Here is a 20540-nt window from a genome sequence, read left to right on the forward strand (position 1 = left end):
TTTGAATGCTTATTTTTCATTGGTCGACAACAAAAGAATAAATTAGCGGAGGCTCAAAAATTATTGTGCCAACTATATTTTTATTTTATTAATTATAATTAAATATATATCCTTTGTTTACGTTTTTTTAAATATATTTACACCATTCATATAAAGCGATTAAGCAAAGCAAAGTAGCATTCTAAGCAAATGATACTATTGCTATATAATGATACAAATGTTCTAGCAAATGATACTAAGCACGACACCTGAAATTCAATTATTGATAATTAAGTTGCATTTACAATACATATAAATAAATAGAGCTATTCTTATTAGCTTTTTTCTATAAGTTGAAAATTTAAATTTCTTAATATTAAATCGCTTATTATATTTTTTATTAAATTAAAAATTCAGTAACATGTAACTCGTTTCTATTAAAAACTAAATGAAATTTGAACCATTCCAAGTCCTTAAATTGAGTCATATAATTAATTCAAATGACACACCGATCGTGGGCAATTAGGCCAGGCTATTGCCAGGAGACAAAGCGATATTATAGGAACGGCGGCAATTAAAACGTTAATGGTCCTACAAAATGTGGCCTCAGGTTTTTTGCCGCCCGGGCCGACGACGGGGCAGATGCGTCACACGCACCGACCTCTCTCTCCGTCTCTCGGACAATGTTATAAATTTGTACGGGTTTTTGTCTTGTCGGCTCATTGTTGCTGGCTCCTCGTTAAGGGCGAGCGATGATTGAAAATGGCCAGGAAACGAAACCAGTTCCGTCGACGACGACTCGACTGTCGCACACTTTTTTCTACCCCGCTACTGGAAACCTGAGGAAAATATGCCCGAAAGTCGGGACAGGCGGACGCGCATTTCAATGCCGACTGTCGCAGATAAAAAAATGCCATCGTATGTGTGTATAAATGAGATGACTGCGAGATGTGTCTCTCGGTGCGTTGACTCCCTTTTTGAGGCCCTGGCGAAAATCCTTCCGCGGTGTATATTTTCCGATGACGTTGAGCCAGTGCCCGCTATAAATTATTTATAAAGTGGGCCCTTTGTTGTGTGAGAAACGAACTCTGTGAGATGTTTACGCATCCGTTTCGATACTCAACTCTTAAATATTGTTTTATAAATAGTGTTACTATCGAACAATATAAATAAATAGTGAAAACCTGAATCTAAACTGCGATGTCTTTTTTGTATGCAGAAACAACAGATCTACACGCATACAATCTGAATTGATAATAATTAGCTTACTATTAAATATTGGATATTAAATTTGCAATGCGAGATGTATCTGAGAAACAAAACCTATTACTAAAAAAACAAAGAGCAAAAATATAGTATTATTTAGATTTATTGATTTTGATCAATGAACCCAAATAAAAAAAGTTAGTTTGGCGATCGTTCGCCAAACTTTTTTTGGGACTTTAAACTAAGAAACTGCTTTTTGAGAAAGATAGAATTACTTTCTAAGAAATATTACATGCATCCAAAAGATTCCAAAATCACTTCTCTTAACCAGATGCCAGGAATGTCAACAGTTTTGAGCCACGTCAGATAGTTGATCTTGGGTCGTCGACCAGAGCAAAGAATACATTGCACTTCCATTTTCTAGAAATCTAACACCGATATGAGCCACCATTTTTTTTTCTTTTCACCAAGCTTTTCTTCTGGGTCGGCCATTCTTATTTACATACACATTTAAGACATTTTCCGGAAAGATTTGAGATTGTAGCTATTACGATGCATCTACAGATCGAAGCTCTGCTTGGAAGGCCAACTAAAAGTTTACGCCCATATTTGTAACATCTTCCGGAAAGGGGATCCGAAAACAGCTCCCAGATGGCGCGTCGCCGAGGGTCTGTGCCACTAGATTATGTATTTATAATGCAATCATATTTATAATGTTCTTTATATAAGTATAATGCAATCCTGAAAAAATATAAAATTCAGAATAAGTATTAATATAATATGATATCAAAGTATTAAATACATATATGTATAAGTTTGTTGTAAAAGGCCAGTTTATAATATATATATGTTCATACATGCTGTCCCTTGACTAGCATTAAAAGTTAAATGTTACATGAGATTTTAATGTTGACAATCCCTTTCGTACGACGTATTCAAGTCGTACATTTTTTGTACGATTCCAAGTATATACAATACTATAAAATAAAATATATTTATAGATTTAATGACAACACGCTAATAAAAATACGTAGTGCATCTAATAATATTAGCAAGTGGTAGTAATAGTAATACATAATGTAATAAAATAACTAATCATATTATAAAGAGGCATTTTATAACAGTAATAAATTAAAATATAAAGTTTTATGGGCAAATAACTCTCTCCCTCTCTCCTATCCCTTACCTGGCTACAATTCTCGAGACCAAAAATAATTATATTTATATTTTTAGAGCAATTAATCTAGTTATATTATGTTTTGTGGAAAAAAACATTGTTTTGAATCCTTGTATCTGCTTTTAATGAATAATTGGTTGTAAAAAACTTTTCCAATTTTATTGTTAGTTGCAAAATAAAAAGTTGTGCCTATTAAAAAAATATAATTTATTTGCTTTATATACAGTTTTATTTTAATGTTTGTACTTTTTTTGATATATTTTTATAACATCTGCCGTGTCCATTGCAGTGATACAGTGGCTTTAAAATTGTATTGTAAGAGCTTATAATTATCTTTATTTCAGAGCTTTTTAGATAGCAAAAATAATGATATATGTTTGGTTATTGATTTCATTTTTATTTTTTTTATTTTCAAGATGTCATTTTCTGATTATTGAAAATGCACAAAAGTCAATCCTTTTTATTAAATGGTAACAAAATGTGCATCAATTACTAATTTTGAAAAAGTTTTCGACAAAGCTTGTCATGGGTTATTAGTAAAAAAATTGTAAGACTTGGTTTCTTCAGATGATTTAACTTAACTATTAGTTATTTGATCAATCGTAGACAGTTCATAATCTATAGCGATAAATCAGTCGACTCTTTAACTATTCCAATAAAAATAATCACTGAAGTAGTTACTAAATAGCCTTAGAGTTAATGCGAGTGTCGTTGCGTGGAAATGTTTATTTTCAATGCTTTCGCCATTTAAACGTTTATAGAGGATGTTGTAATGACTTCAAATCGAGCAATTTACATAGAAAATGCGAAACTTTATACAGCTTTATTTTAGCGACCAACAGTAGGATAATTCAGAAAATTTTCACTATCCATTACAGTAGTTTATGCCTGTACTTAGCGGATTTGTCCTTCACGCAATTACATTGTAACGTAACATTTTCAAGTGAGTTTAACTATGAAAAAGAGCATTTGTGTTAAATTTGAGTTAAAAAACACACATGTATAAACGCTTCTCGCTCAACAGGTTTTCTTCTGAGAAAAAACGGTTATGGCCCGGTGCAAGGACCGAAAATTTTTCTCGACGGCTCCGTATTAAGCGTCTCGGAATTGTCTTATTTCAGTGGACATTTCCGAGAACAAATTATCGTTTCGAAAAATATAAAACGGCTTTTATATATATATTTTATATAATAACGCCCGTATAACCGTTTTTGTCCGAGGAAATTCGTCAATCTTGTAGGCTTTTTTTCGAGGCGTTTATTTTTTTACGCGACTGCATAATGCAGCTTCATAGTGTCGACGCAAATTTTTATTGCTCAAGATGATATCGAGTATTAAATATTCATATTATATTATAATTATATTATAATGCAAAATATTATATCTTCTCGGTAGTGAAAAAATTACCCACCGAATATATGTAATATATATTCATGCAGCAAAAAAAGGACATGTCCAAAATATTGTGTATCTAGTATAAAACATCGGCAATATGCTTTAAAACATTATATTATATACATATGTAACACATATATGTTGCTAATATTAAAATTAACTAGCTTATAAAAATATGTTATTTTTATTATTTAGATTCGGATTTAAATATAAGACCTACGATATTTACCAAAATTTTCCACAAAAAAGTCGAAATACAATTTTATATCAAATTAACTTCTTATTGTACAATTTATTTACTTAAAAATTGATTAGCTTATCTGATGACAATTATTAACATTGTTTTTTTTTATTTTCAACTACTGTTATAGTTGAAAATAAAAAATATTTATTGTATTTCTTGAGATTTTACTAATAAGTAGTATATTTTTAATTCTTAAACATTGTCTACTGTAACTATAACTTTTAAAATTTATTAACTACATTCAGTTAATATAAAATTGTGATACTATAAATTTATAATTTTTAGTTATAATCTATACTAATATGTATTTTTCTATACGTATCTCACTAAAGAATATTTTTAAATGTTATTCTGATATAACTTTATTAAATAATATTACACAACTAAAAACTAAGAACATTATTTAAATTAAAAAAATTAATAAATGCGGTAAAAAAAATTTTTTTTTCAAAACAAGAACGGTTGTTTTACAACCTGCTCGCTCAGAGACAGTATTTATTATTTCATAATTTGTGTTAATAGATCCGATTGAAGCGTGCCTTTTTCAAATATAAAGAGTAAAAATACATTACTATTTATTACCCTGTACAACTAGTTGTAACGCTGTAATCCTGACAAAAATATTCTAATATCTTATTATTTTTTTATTCAACAAATCTGATATATGTAGAAACTAATATAACTAATTCGTGTAAAGTACGAATACTATCACAAAAAATCTACAACTATTACATCTTATAAAAAAATCATAATGCATAAATATTAATTTTCAGTAGGCGGTGGTAGAATTGCGAATTTCCGGCAATTTACACCGGTTTCCGCTGTGCTTCTTTCTCACCGTGTGATATTACGGAAACTCTCACATGTTTTTTTTGTCCGTAACATAAGTTTGCATGAACATCCATTATTATTTTCGGGAGAAAATCCCGCGCAGGGCCGGACCGGTCAATTGGGCAGTTGCCATGCGGATCACGCGCGTGCCCACCGGCCAACGATGGGAGCAGGGCCGGATGAGTTTCACAAAAAAACGTATTATACAAAACTTGACTACATTGGTTTGTTTTTTTAAATTTGTCAACTTGTTATATATTATACAAAGACGATCGATGAATATATGTATCTTAACGAAACATTTTAGCGTATACATAGGTATCAGTGGCGTACGGTGGGTGTTAATATTGGGTGTGCTATAAAAAATAAAAAAAAAAGTACATTTTTTCATTTTTATTAGCCGAGGTATTGACATGCCTAAACTGCCTTACAGCTTTTTCCCATATATAAATAAATAAATAAACATCAAACCTAATCTAAAATATTATTATATAAAAATATCAAATTTCCAATAAACATAAACTTATAATTATTTATATATAAAATCTAATCTTTTTTCTTTAATCATAAATTTTTCTATCAAGCTGTCATAAAAAGTGCTCTTTTTTTAATATCCATAAGGATCCCTTTTTCTATTGAAATCAAGCTAAGGCCACATAGCCTTTCTTGGCCTTGGGTACTTCGATAACAATTATTAATTTGTTTCAGAGCAGAAAATGAACGTTCTGCTGAAGCAGTACTGCTTGGACGAGTTAATATTAGTTTGCCTAATTTATCTATTTCCTGAAAACCTGACTCAAGATTATTTGTGTTCATAAATTGTACAAGCTCATGAACAGATTTCTCTGCAAATTTAGGTAAATGATAAAGAACAGCAAGCTCATTTTTTAAACTTATATAATCAAATAATGCTCCATAGAATTGTTGCAAATTGGTAAATAATTCATTTGGAAATTTTTCTTTATATTGCTCATATTTTTCTTTCTCCAGAAGGTGAAAATATTCCAATTTGGACATTGAAGAAAAACGGTTTTCAATTTGCTTACATATATTATCAACTATTGTATTAAATACTTGGCTAAACGCGTGCTTTTCTTCAACAAGCAAATCATTACTCAGTCATGGATAATTTTCTTCCGTTACATAAGAATCCCATAATGTTTCATAATTATTTTCCTGTTCATGTCTGAGTTGTTGCAAAATTTCGGTAACTTTCTTACAGCAATATAATATGTCAAGAGATTTGGATTGTAAAATGTTGTATAACACATCAGTTTTTCCAAAAAGGTTTGAAAATATGTGGAGAAGTTTTCTTGTTTCAAAATCTTCCAAAAAGCTAAGAAAACCTCGTGCTTTTATTACAGTGTCGGGGTCCCATAGTTCACAATTTTTCACGACGTCTCGAAAAAAGTCCGTAAATTAATTTCTGTATTTTTGCACTGTGTTACTTAACCGTGTGTATAATTCTATCTTGTAGGTGTAACAGAAGGAAGTCTTCTAGCTACAAACTCTTGTAAAGCATTTATTCGTTTGGAAGATTTCGAAAAGAATGCAGACAATCCATTTAAAATTTGAAAGAATGATTTGCACACTTTTATATTGGAAAGACCTTGTTGTAATGTTAATTTCAACATATGAGCATAGCAGTGTGTAAAAATGGCCAGTGGATAAACTTCGAGTACTTTGGCTTGCAAACCATTAATATGCCCACTCATTACACTCGCCCCATCATAAGTCTGTCCAACTAATTTTTCTTGAATTTGAAATTCTTCAATTATATTTACAACGTGGTAAAATAAGCCATCGGCTGTTTTATCAGAGCTAACGTCTGTAAAGCCAATAAACCGCTCGTAAACTTTACCTTCATAAACAAAACGCAAAACTGTCGAGAGCTGTGAGTTCGTCATTATATCTGAAGTTTCGTCAAGTATAATAGCGACAAAATTTGCTGAATTTACTTCTTCCTTAATATTATCTTCAATTTAATTTCATAACTTCTTTTTGAAAATGGATTATTCAAAATATCTTCAACAGTATTCTTCATCATTTTTGGGGTAAATAAAAAAATATAATCTAGAATAGAAAATTAAATATTGATCATATGTAAGTAAGATAATAAACTATTTTACGCCAAAATATAAAAAATGAGTGACCTGTTATTGTGATATAATGTAATAAAAAAGCAACGACGGACGCAAGAGTTTTTGAAGTACGCGCACCAAATTCGAGACCAATTTTACTACTGAGCGCTGCCAGCCGACAGATCGACTTCAGCCGTTAAATCTCGGAACAATTTACTTTAGTCGGCGGCCGCGCGCAAGGTCGGCGCGTTATATGTGTTGTTCCAAAACGATCGCTCGCTCGAAAACGTTCAGAGCGAATGACAAATACCAATGCATACTATACACTGCATATTCAAATTTTATAATTTTGCATACTACTGTATGCAAAATGATGTCGCTTTACGCCCTAAATTTTCTGAATTTCTAAATTTATATTTTAGATGGTTTTGCGGGTGTGCGCCGCACACCTAGCACACCCTGAATATACGCCCCTGATAGGTATGTGTGTACTCAAATTATTTTTTAATCGCTTTTTATGATATGCTTTTATTTAATTTATGTATTTTAATGTTAAGATATTATTAAACAAGTGCAATATATTTGTAATAGACTTGTTAAATTAACCCAATTCGGCCCATCGAGCTGTGTGTCGGTATCCTAATTTTGGAAAATGCACTTTGGAAATGCATAATATTATGTCATAAAAGTAATAAAATCATCTACAAAGAGCACTTGCGAATATGTTTTGTACTTATCGTAACATAATGATAATAATCGCACATAAAGGCCATGAAATGAGCTCCGCACGAAAAGGACCAAAAATAACACAGGATGTCCACTGCCACAATTTTTTTTTATGGATATTTCCATAATTATGCAAAAATGTGTATGTATACGTAATGCGTATTCATGTAAATATACGTAAATAAATATATTTGCAATTAACTTTGAATGTTTTTTAAAGACGCGATTTAAATTTTCGCAGCAATCAACTCTGCTCCACATCGCGATGATTATTATTTTTTCGATTAATATTTTTAACATTTCGCGGAATCATTTTATGTGGTATTATTCAAAAATGTCGACCCTTGTTATATAAAAAATAATATATGTAAAGCAATACATAAGGCAAAATGTTATTGTTTCATTTCTTTCCAACTGTAAATATATGTGCAATGGCAATTTATTTCCTAAAGTGAGGCAACGAAAAAATCTATTATTTTAGTAGCGCTAAAAAACATACTCCTAATTATTCAAAGCAATCTACATTTATTTTATTACACTTATTGCTGGGTTATTAGAGTGTTAGCAAATGCGTTCGAATTTTTTTTATTATTAGGTAATGAATCGGCGGTACTTGTTCTCGAGCGCGTGTCTTGGAGGTGATGACAAACTGGAGGCGAGGCGTAAGTCCGTAGTTGAATAGGCCCGAGATCTAAGTAGTAGTCCGAGCGTCAATGTGTAATCGATGAAATGGGTCGTAAGAGTGCAGCGTACTTCTCGACGGGTGCTAGGTCATGTGTACGGCTTACGGAACTATAGACGCGCGTGAGCCGTGTCTCTCGACTGTTGTTGTGTATGAATCGCTACAGCTTACGTGATTTCTACATGCACAGCTTTCTGAAATAATAATATATTTAAATTTTATAAGTGCGTAAAAATATAATGATTGCTTGAGGCTTAGTTTCACGGTTTTTCATATTATATTACCGTCTTTCTTTTAATTTACATTTGTTAAAATCCGTTTTTAACAAAAATTTTAACTAGGAAAAAAGCACGACGTATAAAATGTACTTTAATATAATAAACCGCTTTATAGCGTTCTTATTCAATAGATGAAGAAATGTTAATTTTGTAAAAATAATCTCAAGAAAATTCAATGTTGAATTCAGTAAAATATTTAAGATATTTATAAAATGCAAATGTGCGGTGAAATTATTATTTACTTTAAAATGGACAAGTTTAATAATATAAATTTATAAATTTAGTATAACTATTAGAACGGGGACACCTTTTAGAAAATAGATGTATACTCTTAGATACTCTGGTTATAGAGACTCTAGACTGAATATTCGAATACCTGCTTTGTTCGTTATTTAAATATTTGTCCATATATTCGTATATATTTTATTTATTTCTAAGAATACTAGAAACCAACCCAAAAGTATTTGTAATATATCCCAGATAATATTTTTTTTCTCCCTTAATTGATCGTTATCTACAGCTTAATTGTGCTTTTTGCGTAATTTATGTTTTAGAATCAATAATTATTGAGATATTGAGATTCGTTGCATGTGGTTTTCCTCAAACAATTTATGAGATATCCATACTCTGCAAATTTTCTAACTTTTAACATATATGTATGTGAACTGATGTAAACGACACGTTGAGCTTTTGTTTTAGTTTCTGCATCGTTAATTTCGCGCCTGCTTTGATAGCAGCCCTAATATCCTCACTAACAACCCATAAGGACTACCCATCCTTAGGTAGATATTCAATGTCAAAATTCCCGGTGCATTACATATCGCATTATGACCGAGTTGAAACTCATAAAGCATAATATAGCCTTACTGAGATTATTTTATCTCCACTGCCATTGTTGATTTAGAGCTGAAAATATATATACAAAAATATCTCATTACTAAATAGCACAAGTGAAAGAATAGTGAACTGTCTTTAATTTATAAAAAGTTATACATTTTTGCAAATGTAAGAAAAAACCGCAAAGACTAATAGGACAACCTGATACATACATAAATGATATTGTTGATTAAAAAGGGTTAAGTATATGTATATAAATAAAAATTATAAAAAATAATTATTTCGTTTTATTTTCTCACAAAACAAATGCTCTTATTTGATATGATTTTTTTCTCATTGGCAAATCTAACATTTATCAGGAGCTAGGCTGCTTTAGCCCGAGGCCAGTGGATGCTGTCTTGTCGTTAATCGATATTATACTTTAATCACAATAATTATGGCGCTGCGAGCAAGCATCGGCCATCGGCAATTACACAGCCCTGAGTAGTCGTCGGGCGGACAGCGCCCCGGGACAATCGCCAAATCGATGCATATGTAATATGGCAGGTGCTTTACTCCCGATTCGGATCCAGCGCCGGATTAAGGTACGAGACGGCTCCGCGTTCGGATCTGGGCGCCAGCAAAAAATCAAAATCTTCTTGAACAAGACATATCTTTAACAAACAGAAAATTTACAACACATTATAATGACGCGTATGTCTTATCATTTTTCAGATTTTTTTTTCAATCCAGTGCTTACCATCTATTTTTTTTATGGAATGTAGTTATATATACATAATTCTCAGATTATGTGTGCGAAGCACGAGAAAAATATTTAAAAAAGGCATCGAGCAGCAAGCCAAGATTGCCCTAGAAATACTATTATACAAATTCGCACCTCCGTACATTATTCCCCTAGCCGTACTCATTTTTTTATACCTAACTATCTCTAAATTTTCTCTATTTCTAGTATTAATTATATGTACATCTTCATTAAAATATTAAAATACTCTAGTAACATATTATTTTCAAACTTATATATAAATACCAAAACATTAATCAATCATATTTTTACAACTAGTAAATCTATTTTTATTTAAAACTACTCTCATTGCCCTATTTTGTATTTTTTGAAACATCGCTTTATTTAATTTATTTAGCAAATATAATTTGTACAGAATTATTATTTATGTAGGACAGTTAAACAAGCTTAAGAGGTGGTTAAGCGATCCATTTCGTAAACGTGTTGTTTGTTGCAAACTAACATTTGGCACTTCGAACACGCATGATTATTGACAGCTGTCTGAATTGCAATGCCGCCAAAATAGGAAACTCGAATTGGATCATCCTGTACAAGTAACATGGTGTCATAAAGATCCTTAATTGATGCACGTATCGCAAGATAAATCCCAACACCATAAAGGCTTTATTGCGTATGTTTTCTATATGCAAACTTGGTATAACTTCATCTGAGTACTACGACAAGACACTTGGTAGACTGACTCATTGATGCTTACAGTAAACATAAAACATAGTGGTAAAGCATAATTAATTTATCATTAGAAAATTTTAAATCATCTCTAAATATGCATTTGGTTTATATATAAGCAAACTAGTATCAGTATTTCAAATGACATTAATGAACAAATATACAAACCATTGAGATATCAATGTGAACGCATATGCATATTTTGATCACACTGACGTCAAGAAAAAAATATTTGCTTCGTCTTTATGTATAGGTAAAGCATGTTAGAGGTACCGAAAAGAATGCAAGTGTCGTAAAATTTGCATTTTATCGATGGGATCTTATTTCTGCGTAAAAATCTCAATATTCAAAATCAGGTTGCTTCCAAGTGTGTGTATAGTTGTCGAACATACCAAAAACATCATGTAGAATTATTGACCTTACCCGAATGGGGTTGCTGATTTGAAAGTTAAATAGTTATTATAAAAACATGCAGTAAAAAACAATATCTTAAAAAATAATAATAATGAATAGATATATTTCGTATAGAGAAAATTTTATGTGTATTTTTATTATTTCTTGACTGAATAAACTATTATTTTGAAATCATACAAAATTAACATCAAAAAATATTTTAATTGCAGATGTATTCAAAAAAAAGTTTTAATAAATTCAGACAAATAGTTAAATTAGACGTAAGTATTTGTTCACGTGTTCGATCAAATATTTATGAAATATTTTGTTTCTAAAACACCACTAGTAATAATTTTGACTGTTTTTTTAATTTGGTTTCGTAAAAATAAGAGTTTTAAATAAAAATTTATGTTAATCCTCAGAAATTTATACATATTTTAACGTCGAATAAAGACACGTAAAAAACTAAAATTCCAATAAAATCATATTAGAATACTATTTTATGTTTTTTTTTTCATTAAATTTAATATAAATTTACTTATAAAAATAAATGTATCGATAATGTATGAGAGGTATTTGTAAAGTACAAGAAGGTACAAAGTGAATTTTTTACTATTTTGTCAACATTGTGGTTTCCACTAAGGCTCCCGTGAAGTAAAAAAACAAATCAAGGGTGTGTTTAAACTGTCTTGACATGTGCAAAATTTAGCAATCCATTTAATAATGTCTTAAAAAGCAAGTAAGATATATATAGAGTAGTGTAGGAAGAAGAGACGTTCATTGCGGAGAAATAAGTGGATGGCCATCCATAGTCACTGATTAAAAAAATGCTTTATAAAACTTAGATGTACCAGAACTGTTATTTATGAAACGGTTACTGAAAGCCTATTATAAAATTTGCGTGTGCTATGTGAAAGGCTTGAGACTTTCATAAGACTGGAATTAATAGACGGTTGCAAATTCACTAAATGCATAGGTAAAAAAATAACTAAGCGTATCATAAGTCAATCTCAAAATAAAATGCTTTAGATATTCTGGACTATGTAAATATTTTTACTTTCTAAATATCCTTTCAACAATGTTTTTTCTTGCAAACCTATGTAAATATGTAAAGTAAAATCAATATATTATCATTAATAAATTTTATGAAATGAAATGAAAAATTATAACATCTTTTTAAGTTACTTCCAAAAGGTTAAATTTTTGACAAAGGTTTTTATTTTTACAATTATGTGTTGCAAAGATAAATTATATTTAATTGTTTTAATAAATATACCCATCATTGATTCATCATATGTATATACATTGTGCATTCGATTCAGACTGTATATTTTGATGTTTTATTTTAACAACGTACGAGACATAAAATAACGTCAAACTTACATGTCTCGACAGATAAGCAAAGACATTTGCAAAAGTCCGGCTATAATTATGATATTTTACACAAAAGTTATTTTTCGATAACGTTTCGAGTTGTTATTTGTATATTTAGCATACATAGTATAGAAAAATTTATGCATGGGTGTTTATTGAATGTGACCACATGTCTATACATGTTTCAGAAACTAATAAATTAGATGACTTTATGTTTGGCTTCGAACACTTTGGTTTTGCTTACCATCGTCAAAATGAATGTATTTTAATGTTATTTGGCTTGGGTTATTTGAAACGTTTCTGAGATATTTATAATATTATTTATTTATATTTTACAGATTTTATAATATTTTCTCAAAATATGTCATATTAAAAACTGTATGTGCAGGAAATTAAAAATAATTTAACTGCAAAATAAAATTAAATAGCTACAACCAAGATCAAAAAACTTATAATACTTGTGCCAATCAATACAAAAGTCGATGAAATCAAACATTCATCTTCTTTAATATCCAATACTGATCTTTCCATAAATTAAAATGTGTTTACATTTATAAAAGGTAAAGTTTTTTTATCAATTTTTGTGATATGTTTTATACTGTTATTATGTTTTTCAAAATCCTACCGGATCACATATCCATAGGCTCATGCTACACAGCAATAAAATTAAATACATAAAGATAGTGTTTCATACCACTAAGGCATTGTCGCAATAAAAAGTTCTGAAGTTAATTACCTTTTGGAGCAATGACGTCAACAATGATCGTTGTCAGCGTTTGTCTCCATTATCACGAACAACGATAAATCTTCGTTTAACATTTAAATTGTTAAGAATTAATAGTCCAGATGTGATCGTTATAATAAAAGACTCAAGCAATGCTATTCTACGTTAAAATAAATTAAATATTATTCTTTGGAAATCCCCTTATACTTAAATTAATTTTATATTATATCATTGGATTATTTACTGTAATAAATATAAAAATTCGTTTTTGCTATATAGAATTATTGAAAAAACACGTGAATTTATAAAAAAAAATATTTATGTCACGATTATTTTTTAAATATGCTTTACTTATATAATAACAAATTATTTTGTCAACAAAATACTTACTATTAATATTGCTATAATCAAGGTCGGCTCTAAGCATACGTAGCTGATTCACTCGCGTAGGGCCCGGCGCTCAAAGTAAAAATTTAATAAAAACAGACCCTAAAAATCCCGACTAAATAAAAATTGTGCGAGTTCTGGGATCGGTTTTGCCGTCTCAGATTTTGTGTATCTTTGTAAAATTCATACATATAGACAGAGCTGGTCTCGCGATCCACCATCGTCAATTTTGCGGGGCTTTGGAAGCTTTTGTGCAAAGGAAAAAAGGCCCAGAACAACTTGAATGTGTCATTTCTACGAATTATTCTTAAACGTTCGTCTTCGTCGCAATAAATCAAGAAAATATACAAAAAACTATGTACCATAGTAATGGCGTTGTGGGGGCCTATTTATATATAAATTTAGTTTATTATTGCCAAAACTTAGTGGCACTCCTGTAGCACTAACGTAGCGGTGGCATATTCTTTTAGTGGACTTTGACGGAAAGACAACGGCGGTGATGCCTCATCGAACGTTAATTTTCATAAATAGCATGTAAACTAAAATATGTACTTTTCAATAAAATACTACTGCAGTGGCTCAATCTGTGTCTAATTACCATCCGGCACCATCCGTCCGCCAAAGTTTCTTAAACCACATGTTCGATATTATGTTTTCTTCTGACAATCCATGTTTCGGAAATAATAAGCGTTTTAAATTTCAACAGACGTTGATTGTTAGCAGTGATTCGAAAACTTTTTATGTCGAGCACTTTTTTGAGGTAAGCAATATTTTTTATCGAGAAATGAATTTATTAAGATTCAATAATATAAAGTATAGTTCTATAACTTTGATATTGGAAATTACAAATGTTTTTTTGCAGTATGTGTAGTCTAGTTACTTTGCATGATGTATATGTAATTAAATTACTTGTGATTTCGAAGAAGCAAAATGTCGAGCTCACGCTTTATTTTTGCGTAGGGCCCTGCACTCGTCAGAACTGACCCTGGCTATAAAAAAATATATTTAACTCATTAAAATAATTATTATAAAATTATATATATACATTTGTACTGTTTTGTTACATTGTGTAATGACAAACGTTTTTATATAAATGGTGTTTACAGTCTATAAAGGATTTAAATAGTTTTTAACAACTAAAGATATAAAACTATTCGCAAAAAAATAACTTATATTTACCACAATTTATAAAAATTCAACAAATAAACAAAATTATTATGAGAGGGGATTTATTAGTTTATATTTAATTCAGTATATGTTGATTATGAGTATTGTTAATAATATAGTATAAAACTCTACATTATGTTTATTGTTAATAATATAGTACAAAACTCTAAAGTAATATGGAGTATTCGGCATATTTGCCTTGTGTAAACTGAAATGGTCTCGAAAATTCTCAACAGTATTTTTTGTAGCTGACAACATTTTAAGCTCATCAACTGTCAGCGGTTCGACAGTGCGCGAGGTATAAATGATTTACGTTAATGTCTATAAATTTATCGATTGAATGCCGTAATATGAACAAATAATTAATACCATTTTAAATTATATAAGCATTCTTACTATTACATTTATGGTTATACACATTTCATACTTATTTTAAAAGTAAGGTTATGTTTTGTAAACCTATAGATCGAGCTCATTATATGAGTGTAACTGATCAAATAAACACAAATTACAATAAATAAATATAAAAAAATATTTGTAAGACTACTATTCCAAGGCTCTTATTATTTATCATTAGTTTATTGTCCTTAATCTTTCATTTAAATAATTTTCCATTTAATCAATTATATTTTTCAGGCGATGCTTCTTTTTATTTTATAAATATTTACCACATTTCAAAATGGTGATTTTATCAAGAACATTGTGCTTCGCCACGGCTTGGAGGGTAAAACTAACATTATCTTTATGAATAATAAATCATTGATTATTAACACTATGTTGAAATTACAGCCAAAAAAAAGATATCTTCGAAGCAAATTCCTTGATTCTTTAAAAATACACGTTCTCGGTGGAGTTGGTGGAAGCGGACTACCTCAGTACGGCGGAATTGGTGGACAAGGTGGTTGTGTATATTGTATAGGAAAAGAAGGCCAATTTTTACGCAAAATTCTTGATAGGTATGTTCCTATAACGTCAGTTTGGAAGAATACCATCAATTTTGCATTTTACTTGAAACTGCTAGAAATTTACTATTAATAGACTTAATTAAAAAATCATAAAAATATAACAAATAGTCTAAAAAATTATTCTTAAAGTATTGATTAGTCAGATTCCAAATCGGTCAGAACTTAATACTAAGAATCCATTTTAAAAAAGATAAGCAATTTAAAAAAAATTTACTTTCTGCTGTAATTTTGCTGGATCTACATCTTCCAGTTGTTTTTAAGCAGTGTTATCAATCTACTGTATTTTACTAGCTAAAAAGTTAAATCCAAGAGCAATTCCTTACTGCAAATAATATAAATTGAACACTATACTATAAGTAAAAAATATAATGCCAGTTTTTCTTTTATAATGTAAAAACCATAAGTCTCCAATTAAGCATATAATTTCGCTTGCTCATTAATCATCCCGATCAGTATGTGGATGTTTTATTTTATTCAAATTTGAAAATACTTCTAATAAAAATCTATTCATTTTGTGCTGTGATAGTTTTCTTCCAAGCCGACGTTAGATTTAACACAAGAATAGATTTTTTTTATTGTATCTTATAATTTATTTTTACCAATTGACAGTTTCCCAGAGCATGAAATAAGAGCTGGAAACGGCGAAGCAAGCAGAAAAAAGAAGATGTTTGGCTCACCCGGAACAGATGTTGAATTGGAAGTACCACTTGGTGTGACTGTTTTTGCAGATAACATTAAAATTGGTAATTTAATTATTTAAATGTATGTTTTTACAGTATTATAAATGCTAAAATTTTACGATTTGTGACGCAGGAGAAATAAATAACGAAGGAGATACGTGTATATTGGCTCGAGGTGGTCCTGGAGGAACAAAAGATAATAATTTCATCGGATATGAAGGTCAAAAGAGACCTATAATATTAGACCTCAAACTTATAGCTGACGTTGGATTTGTTGGTTTTCCAAATGCTGGAAAAAGTACTCTTCTCAAAGCCTTATCCAAAGCAAAACCAAAGATTGCAAATTATCCTTGTATGTTATACTATATATTCTATATTTTGATTGTAATAGTTCATTAATCATCACTTATATTATTTATATTCATTATAGTTACAACTATTCGTCCAAATTTGGGCACAGTACACTATCCAGATTTGAGGAAAATAACATTAGCCGATCTTCCCGGATTGATAGAAGGAGCCCATAAAAATATTGGTATATAACTAGCAATAAATGTATAATTACATATTCTTTAAAATTATGTATTTTAGGCTTGGGACACAATTTTTTGAAGCACGTAGAGAGAACTAAGATACTTTTGTTAATTGCTGATGTACAAGGCTTTAAACTAAGTGTAGAACATCCACTCAGAACTTGCTTTGAAACTGTTTTACTTCTCAATAAGGTATTTATTTGATAATTATATATATTTAGTCAACTTTAATTTAACATCACTAATTCGTACAGGAAATCGAAATGTACAACCCTGAAATATTAAAAAAACCTGCAATGTTGCTCATTAATAAAATGGATACCGAAAATGCCAAAAAAATATTTGATGAAGTAAAAGAAAAGTTAATTAATGTGAACGGTATGTATGAGTGCAATTTAAATTCAATAAGTTAATGAAAACCTTGAATATGTTTTATATCGTAATGTATAAAACGAAAAGACCTCTACGTAGTTATTTAAAAGTTCAATGAAAGTGCATAGATAGATCAAGAAAAACAATATTTTGGTGTCACTTGTGTACCAGTTCAAATGACGCATTTTTCTGGCCAAATTCCCACACCCAAATAACATCCCTGACTTTAGATCATTGCAAATAGTAAATGTAGTGTTCCAAATTTAATCTTCGTTCTCTTAAAAAGAGGGGTTTAAAGGCTTCTACTTTTCTAGTCCAGTCATGCATTTGCTGGGGTGGCAGACAAGCTGCACCATTCTAAACTTTCATTTGTCGATCATTTTTAATGGATTATTACACCCCTTCACTATTAAAAAAACGAAAGCTCCACTTTGGTGCATGTTACAAGTGTGACGGAAATTTTAAGCTACTCCTATGCTGTATTATTTTTAATTTATTGTAAATCTTCCGTTGCAATATGACAGAAATTAGCCCAATGCGTTACAACAGGGTTAACACAATCAATTACTATTAAATAAATAGTGAAACAGACTGAAATCAGTCTGTAAATCGATATCTATTTTATTAATTATAAATCATTATAACAGCTTAAAATCAATATATATCACTATGTACAATCTAACTCCATTTTATTTTAATTATTCATTGCGGTATTCATCTATGAGATTAGGCAAATATAGGAATACCTAATCTGTGTTGTCAATCGGGATTATAATTATATAATCACAAATTAGGTCCGAACATGTTTTTCGGGTATTAGTCACTGATTTATCTTATCGCCTTCATTGCATGCATAATTCACACTGCCATCTGTTGGTACTATATATAATGTAACGCTACTGCCAATTTTACAAGACAATAGAGCAGTGTTTTATATTTTTATCGCAAGGTTTTCATTTGATACATCTATTTTTTATTTTATATTTATTTTAGAGAATTTATCAGACATTTCACCCGGAATATCACCAACCATGTTCTTGGACTTTGAAGAGATCATAGGAATATCTGCACTAGAAAACGATGGTATAAAAAAAGTTAAAAATACAATAAGAGATCTAATCGATAAATATCAATTATTCGAAGAGGAAGAAGCTGAGCAGGCGATCGACGAATTAGGCGAAAGATTAATTGAAAGAGGGCCTAAATTCACATAGTTTTATATATATATCTACGAATATATTGTAAGTTAGATAATAAATAATTGAACATTATACATATGTATTTTATTCTCACACTAAATACTTACATTATGTAAAAAATATTAATTATCAATAGCATAATACTAAATTTATTAATCATAGAGTATTTAATGATCCTTCTACCTTTGACTTATATAATTAATAATGCTTACAAATCCTTTAATTTTTCATCCTTTATTCCCATTTCTGGAGGATGTTCTAATATTTTATCAATCAAGCCAAATGCTAATGCTTCTTTCGGATTCATAAATTTATCACGCTCCATAGAAGGTTCAATTGTTTCTAGAGACAATCCTGTATGCTTTACGTATAATCCATTAATTTGTTTTTTTAATTTTATTATCTCTTCAGCTTGAATCTGTATATCAGTAGCTTGACCCTGAAATTAGAATTACAGTCACGTATTATTAAAAATTATACATATGTACGACCTAGCTTGATTATTTATTATTAATCATCGTAATATTAAAATATGAGAACAGGTAAATCTAGGAAAACCTCATTTGTAGCTATTAATTTAAATTTAAAATTATACCTGAACACCACCCGAAGGCTGATGAATCATGATTCTTGCATTAGGCAAAGCGTGACGCATCCCAGGTTCACCTGCTGCCAATAATAATGATGCCATACTGCATGCTTGTCCGACACACCTGATAAAATTAAAATTTTATTTTACAGTACTTTAAAATAATCATACTTAATTTATTTCACAATTACCAAGTTGCAATTGGTGGTAAAATATACTGCATAGTATCATAAATACCAAGACCGGCAGTCACACTCCCACCAGGAGAATTGATGTACATATGTACTGGTTTTTTGCTGGATTCTATTGTATATTTAAATTTAATTAAGATTAAATAAACATTAAAATGTATAATATTTTATTACCTGATTGTAAAAATAATAATTGAGCAACTACAAGAGAACTCAAATCGTCGTGAATAGGTCCCATTAGACAGATGATTCTTTCCTTCAGAAGCCGAGAATAAATATCGTACGCTCTTTCTCCGCGACCTGTTTGTTCAATCACTATAGGAATCAATCCTAGGTGATTTTTAGTTGTGGAATGGAATTGTTTTGTAAACATTGTTTTAGACTGTAAAGTTTATTTTTTTTTTATTACAAAATCATATTAATTTAAAAATAAATAAGTGTTAAAATATTACCAATGTTTTAGCAATACCAAACGTGTTTTTGATTAACATGTTTGATTATATAGGTATGAACCGGATGTAATACGCAAACGTCACTATTGAATTTTTAATGTGAGGTTAATACCTGAAATGTCAAAACTGTGCTGCCAGTTAAAATAATAAACTCAGATGGATAAGCGAAATATTTTTTTGTATTATTGTTTATATTTAAATGCAAACATACATTTATTAAACTTGTTCTTCAGTATGTTTTAAAAACAAATAATTTAAATAACACAGTGATTGGGGTAATATTCAACAAAGATTCAGATACATTAAAATACATGTTAGTGGTTATAAATTAATAAAAAATAATAAAAATTAAAATACACGGGTGGCATGTAGTCTATGTGAGTATTTATCCATAAAAACCCGCTATTTACACATGTTAAATCAATTGAAGGAAAAAATATTTTAAAATACTACTTTTTACTTCTAATGTGTATTGAATCTAATAAATCAACCCCACCAACAAACTTATAAATTAATACAAAATTAAGACATGGAATTGTCTTGAATTCATTATTCTCTTTTAAAAACTTTTTTGCGGTACCCATCAGTTTTTTCCCGCATTTGTTAAATT

The 20540-nt window shown here is 29.8% G+C and overlaps 2 protein-coding genes across 2 annotated transcripts; one reads left to right on the forward strand and one right to left on the reverse strand.

Moving 5' to 3' along the window:
• Positions 1 to 15181: 15181 nt before the first annotated feature.
• On the forward strand, positions 15182 to 18770 carry LOC148227363 (GTP-binding protein 10 homolog). The gene is made up of 9 exons (XM_088202024.1): positions 15182 to 15247; positions 15586 to 15673; positions 15739 to 15905; positions 16524 to 16657; positions 16728 to 16946; positions 17025 to 17129; positions 17186 to 17319; positions 17382 to 17505; positions 18493 to 18770. The coding sequence occupies exons 2-9, from the start codon at positions 15629 to 15631 to the stop codon at positions 18711 to 18713; spliced, it is 1149 nt and encodes a 382-aa protein (XP_088058150.1). The 5' UTR covers positions 15182 to 15247; positions 15586 to 15628; the 3' UTR covers positions 18714 to 18770.
• On the reverse strand, positions 18761 to 20093 carry ClpP (Caseinolytic protease proteolytic subunit). The gene is made up of 5 exons (XM_088202025.1): positions 19931 to 20093; positions 19653 to 19860; positions 19479 to 19590; positions 19294 to 19411; positions 18761 to 19137 (listed from the first exon to the last, which is right to left on the reverse strand). The coding sequence occupies exons 1-5, from the start codon at positions 19967 to 19969 to the stop codon at positions 18907 to 18909; spliced, it is 708 nt and encodes a 235-aa protein (XP_088058151.1). The 5' UTR covers positions 19970 to 20093; the 3' UTR covers positions 18761 to 18906.
• Between the last annotated feature and the right edge of the window lie 447 nt (positions 20094 to 20540).

Source organism: Plectrocnemia conspersa, unplaced genomic scaffold, assembly GCF_051122295.1.
Source record: "Plectrocnemia conspersa isolate PC_06_02 unplaced genomic scaffold, ASM5112229v1 ptg000013l, whole genome shotgun sequence".
NCBI lineage: Eukaryota > Metazoa > Arthropoda > Insecta > Trichoptera > Polycentropodidae > Plectrocnemia > Plectrocnemia conspersa.

Bases quoted from the DNA above. Each gene is read 5' to 3' on its own strand.
- LOC148227363 (XM_088202024.1), top strand. From the start codon at position 15,629: ATGGTGATTTTATCAAGAACATTGTGCTTCGCCACGGCTTGGAGG. The intron at 16,658-16,727 runs GTAATTTAATTA...TTTGTGACGCAG, and splicing joins TGCAGATAACATTAAAATTG to GAGAAATAAATAACGAAGGA. The intron at 17,506-18,492 runs GTATGTATGAGT...TATTTATTTTAG, and splicing joins AAAGTTAATTAATGTGAACG to AGAATTTATCAGACATTTCA.
- ClpP (XM_088202025.1), bottom strand. From the start codon at position 19,969: ATGTTAATCAAAAACACGTTTGGTATTGCTAAAACATTG. The intron at 19,412-19,478 runs GTAATTGTGAAA...TAATTTTATCAG, and splicing joins TTACCACCAATTGCAACTTG to GTGTGTCGGACAAGCATGCA. The intron at 19,138-19,293 runs GTATAATTTTAA...TTCTAATTTCAG, and splicing joins AGCCTTCGGGTGGTGTTCAG to GGTCAAGCTACTGATATACA.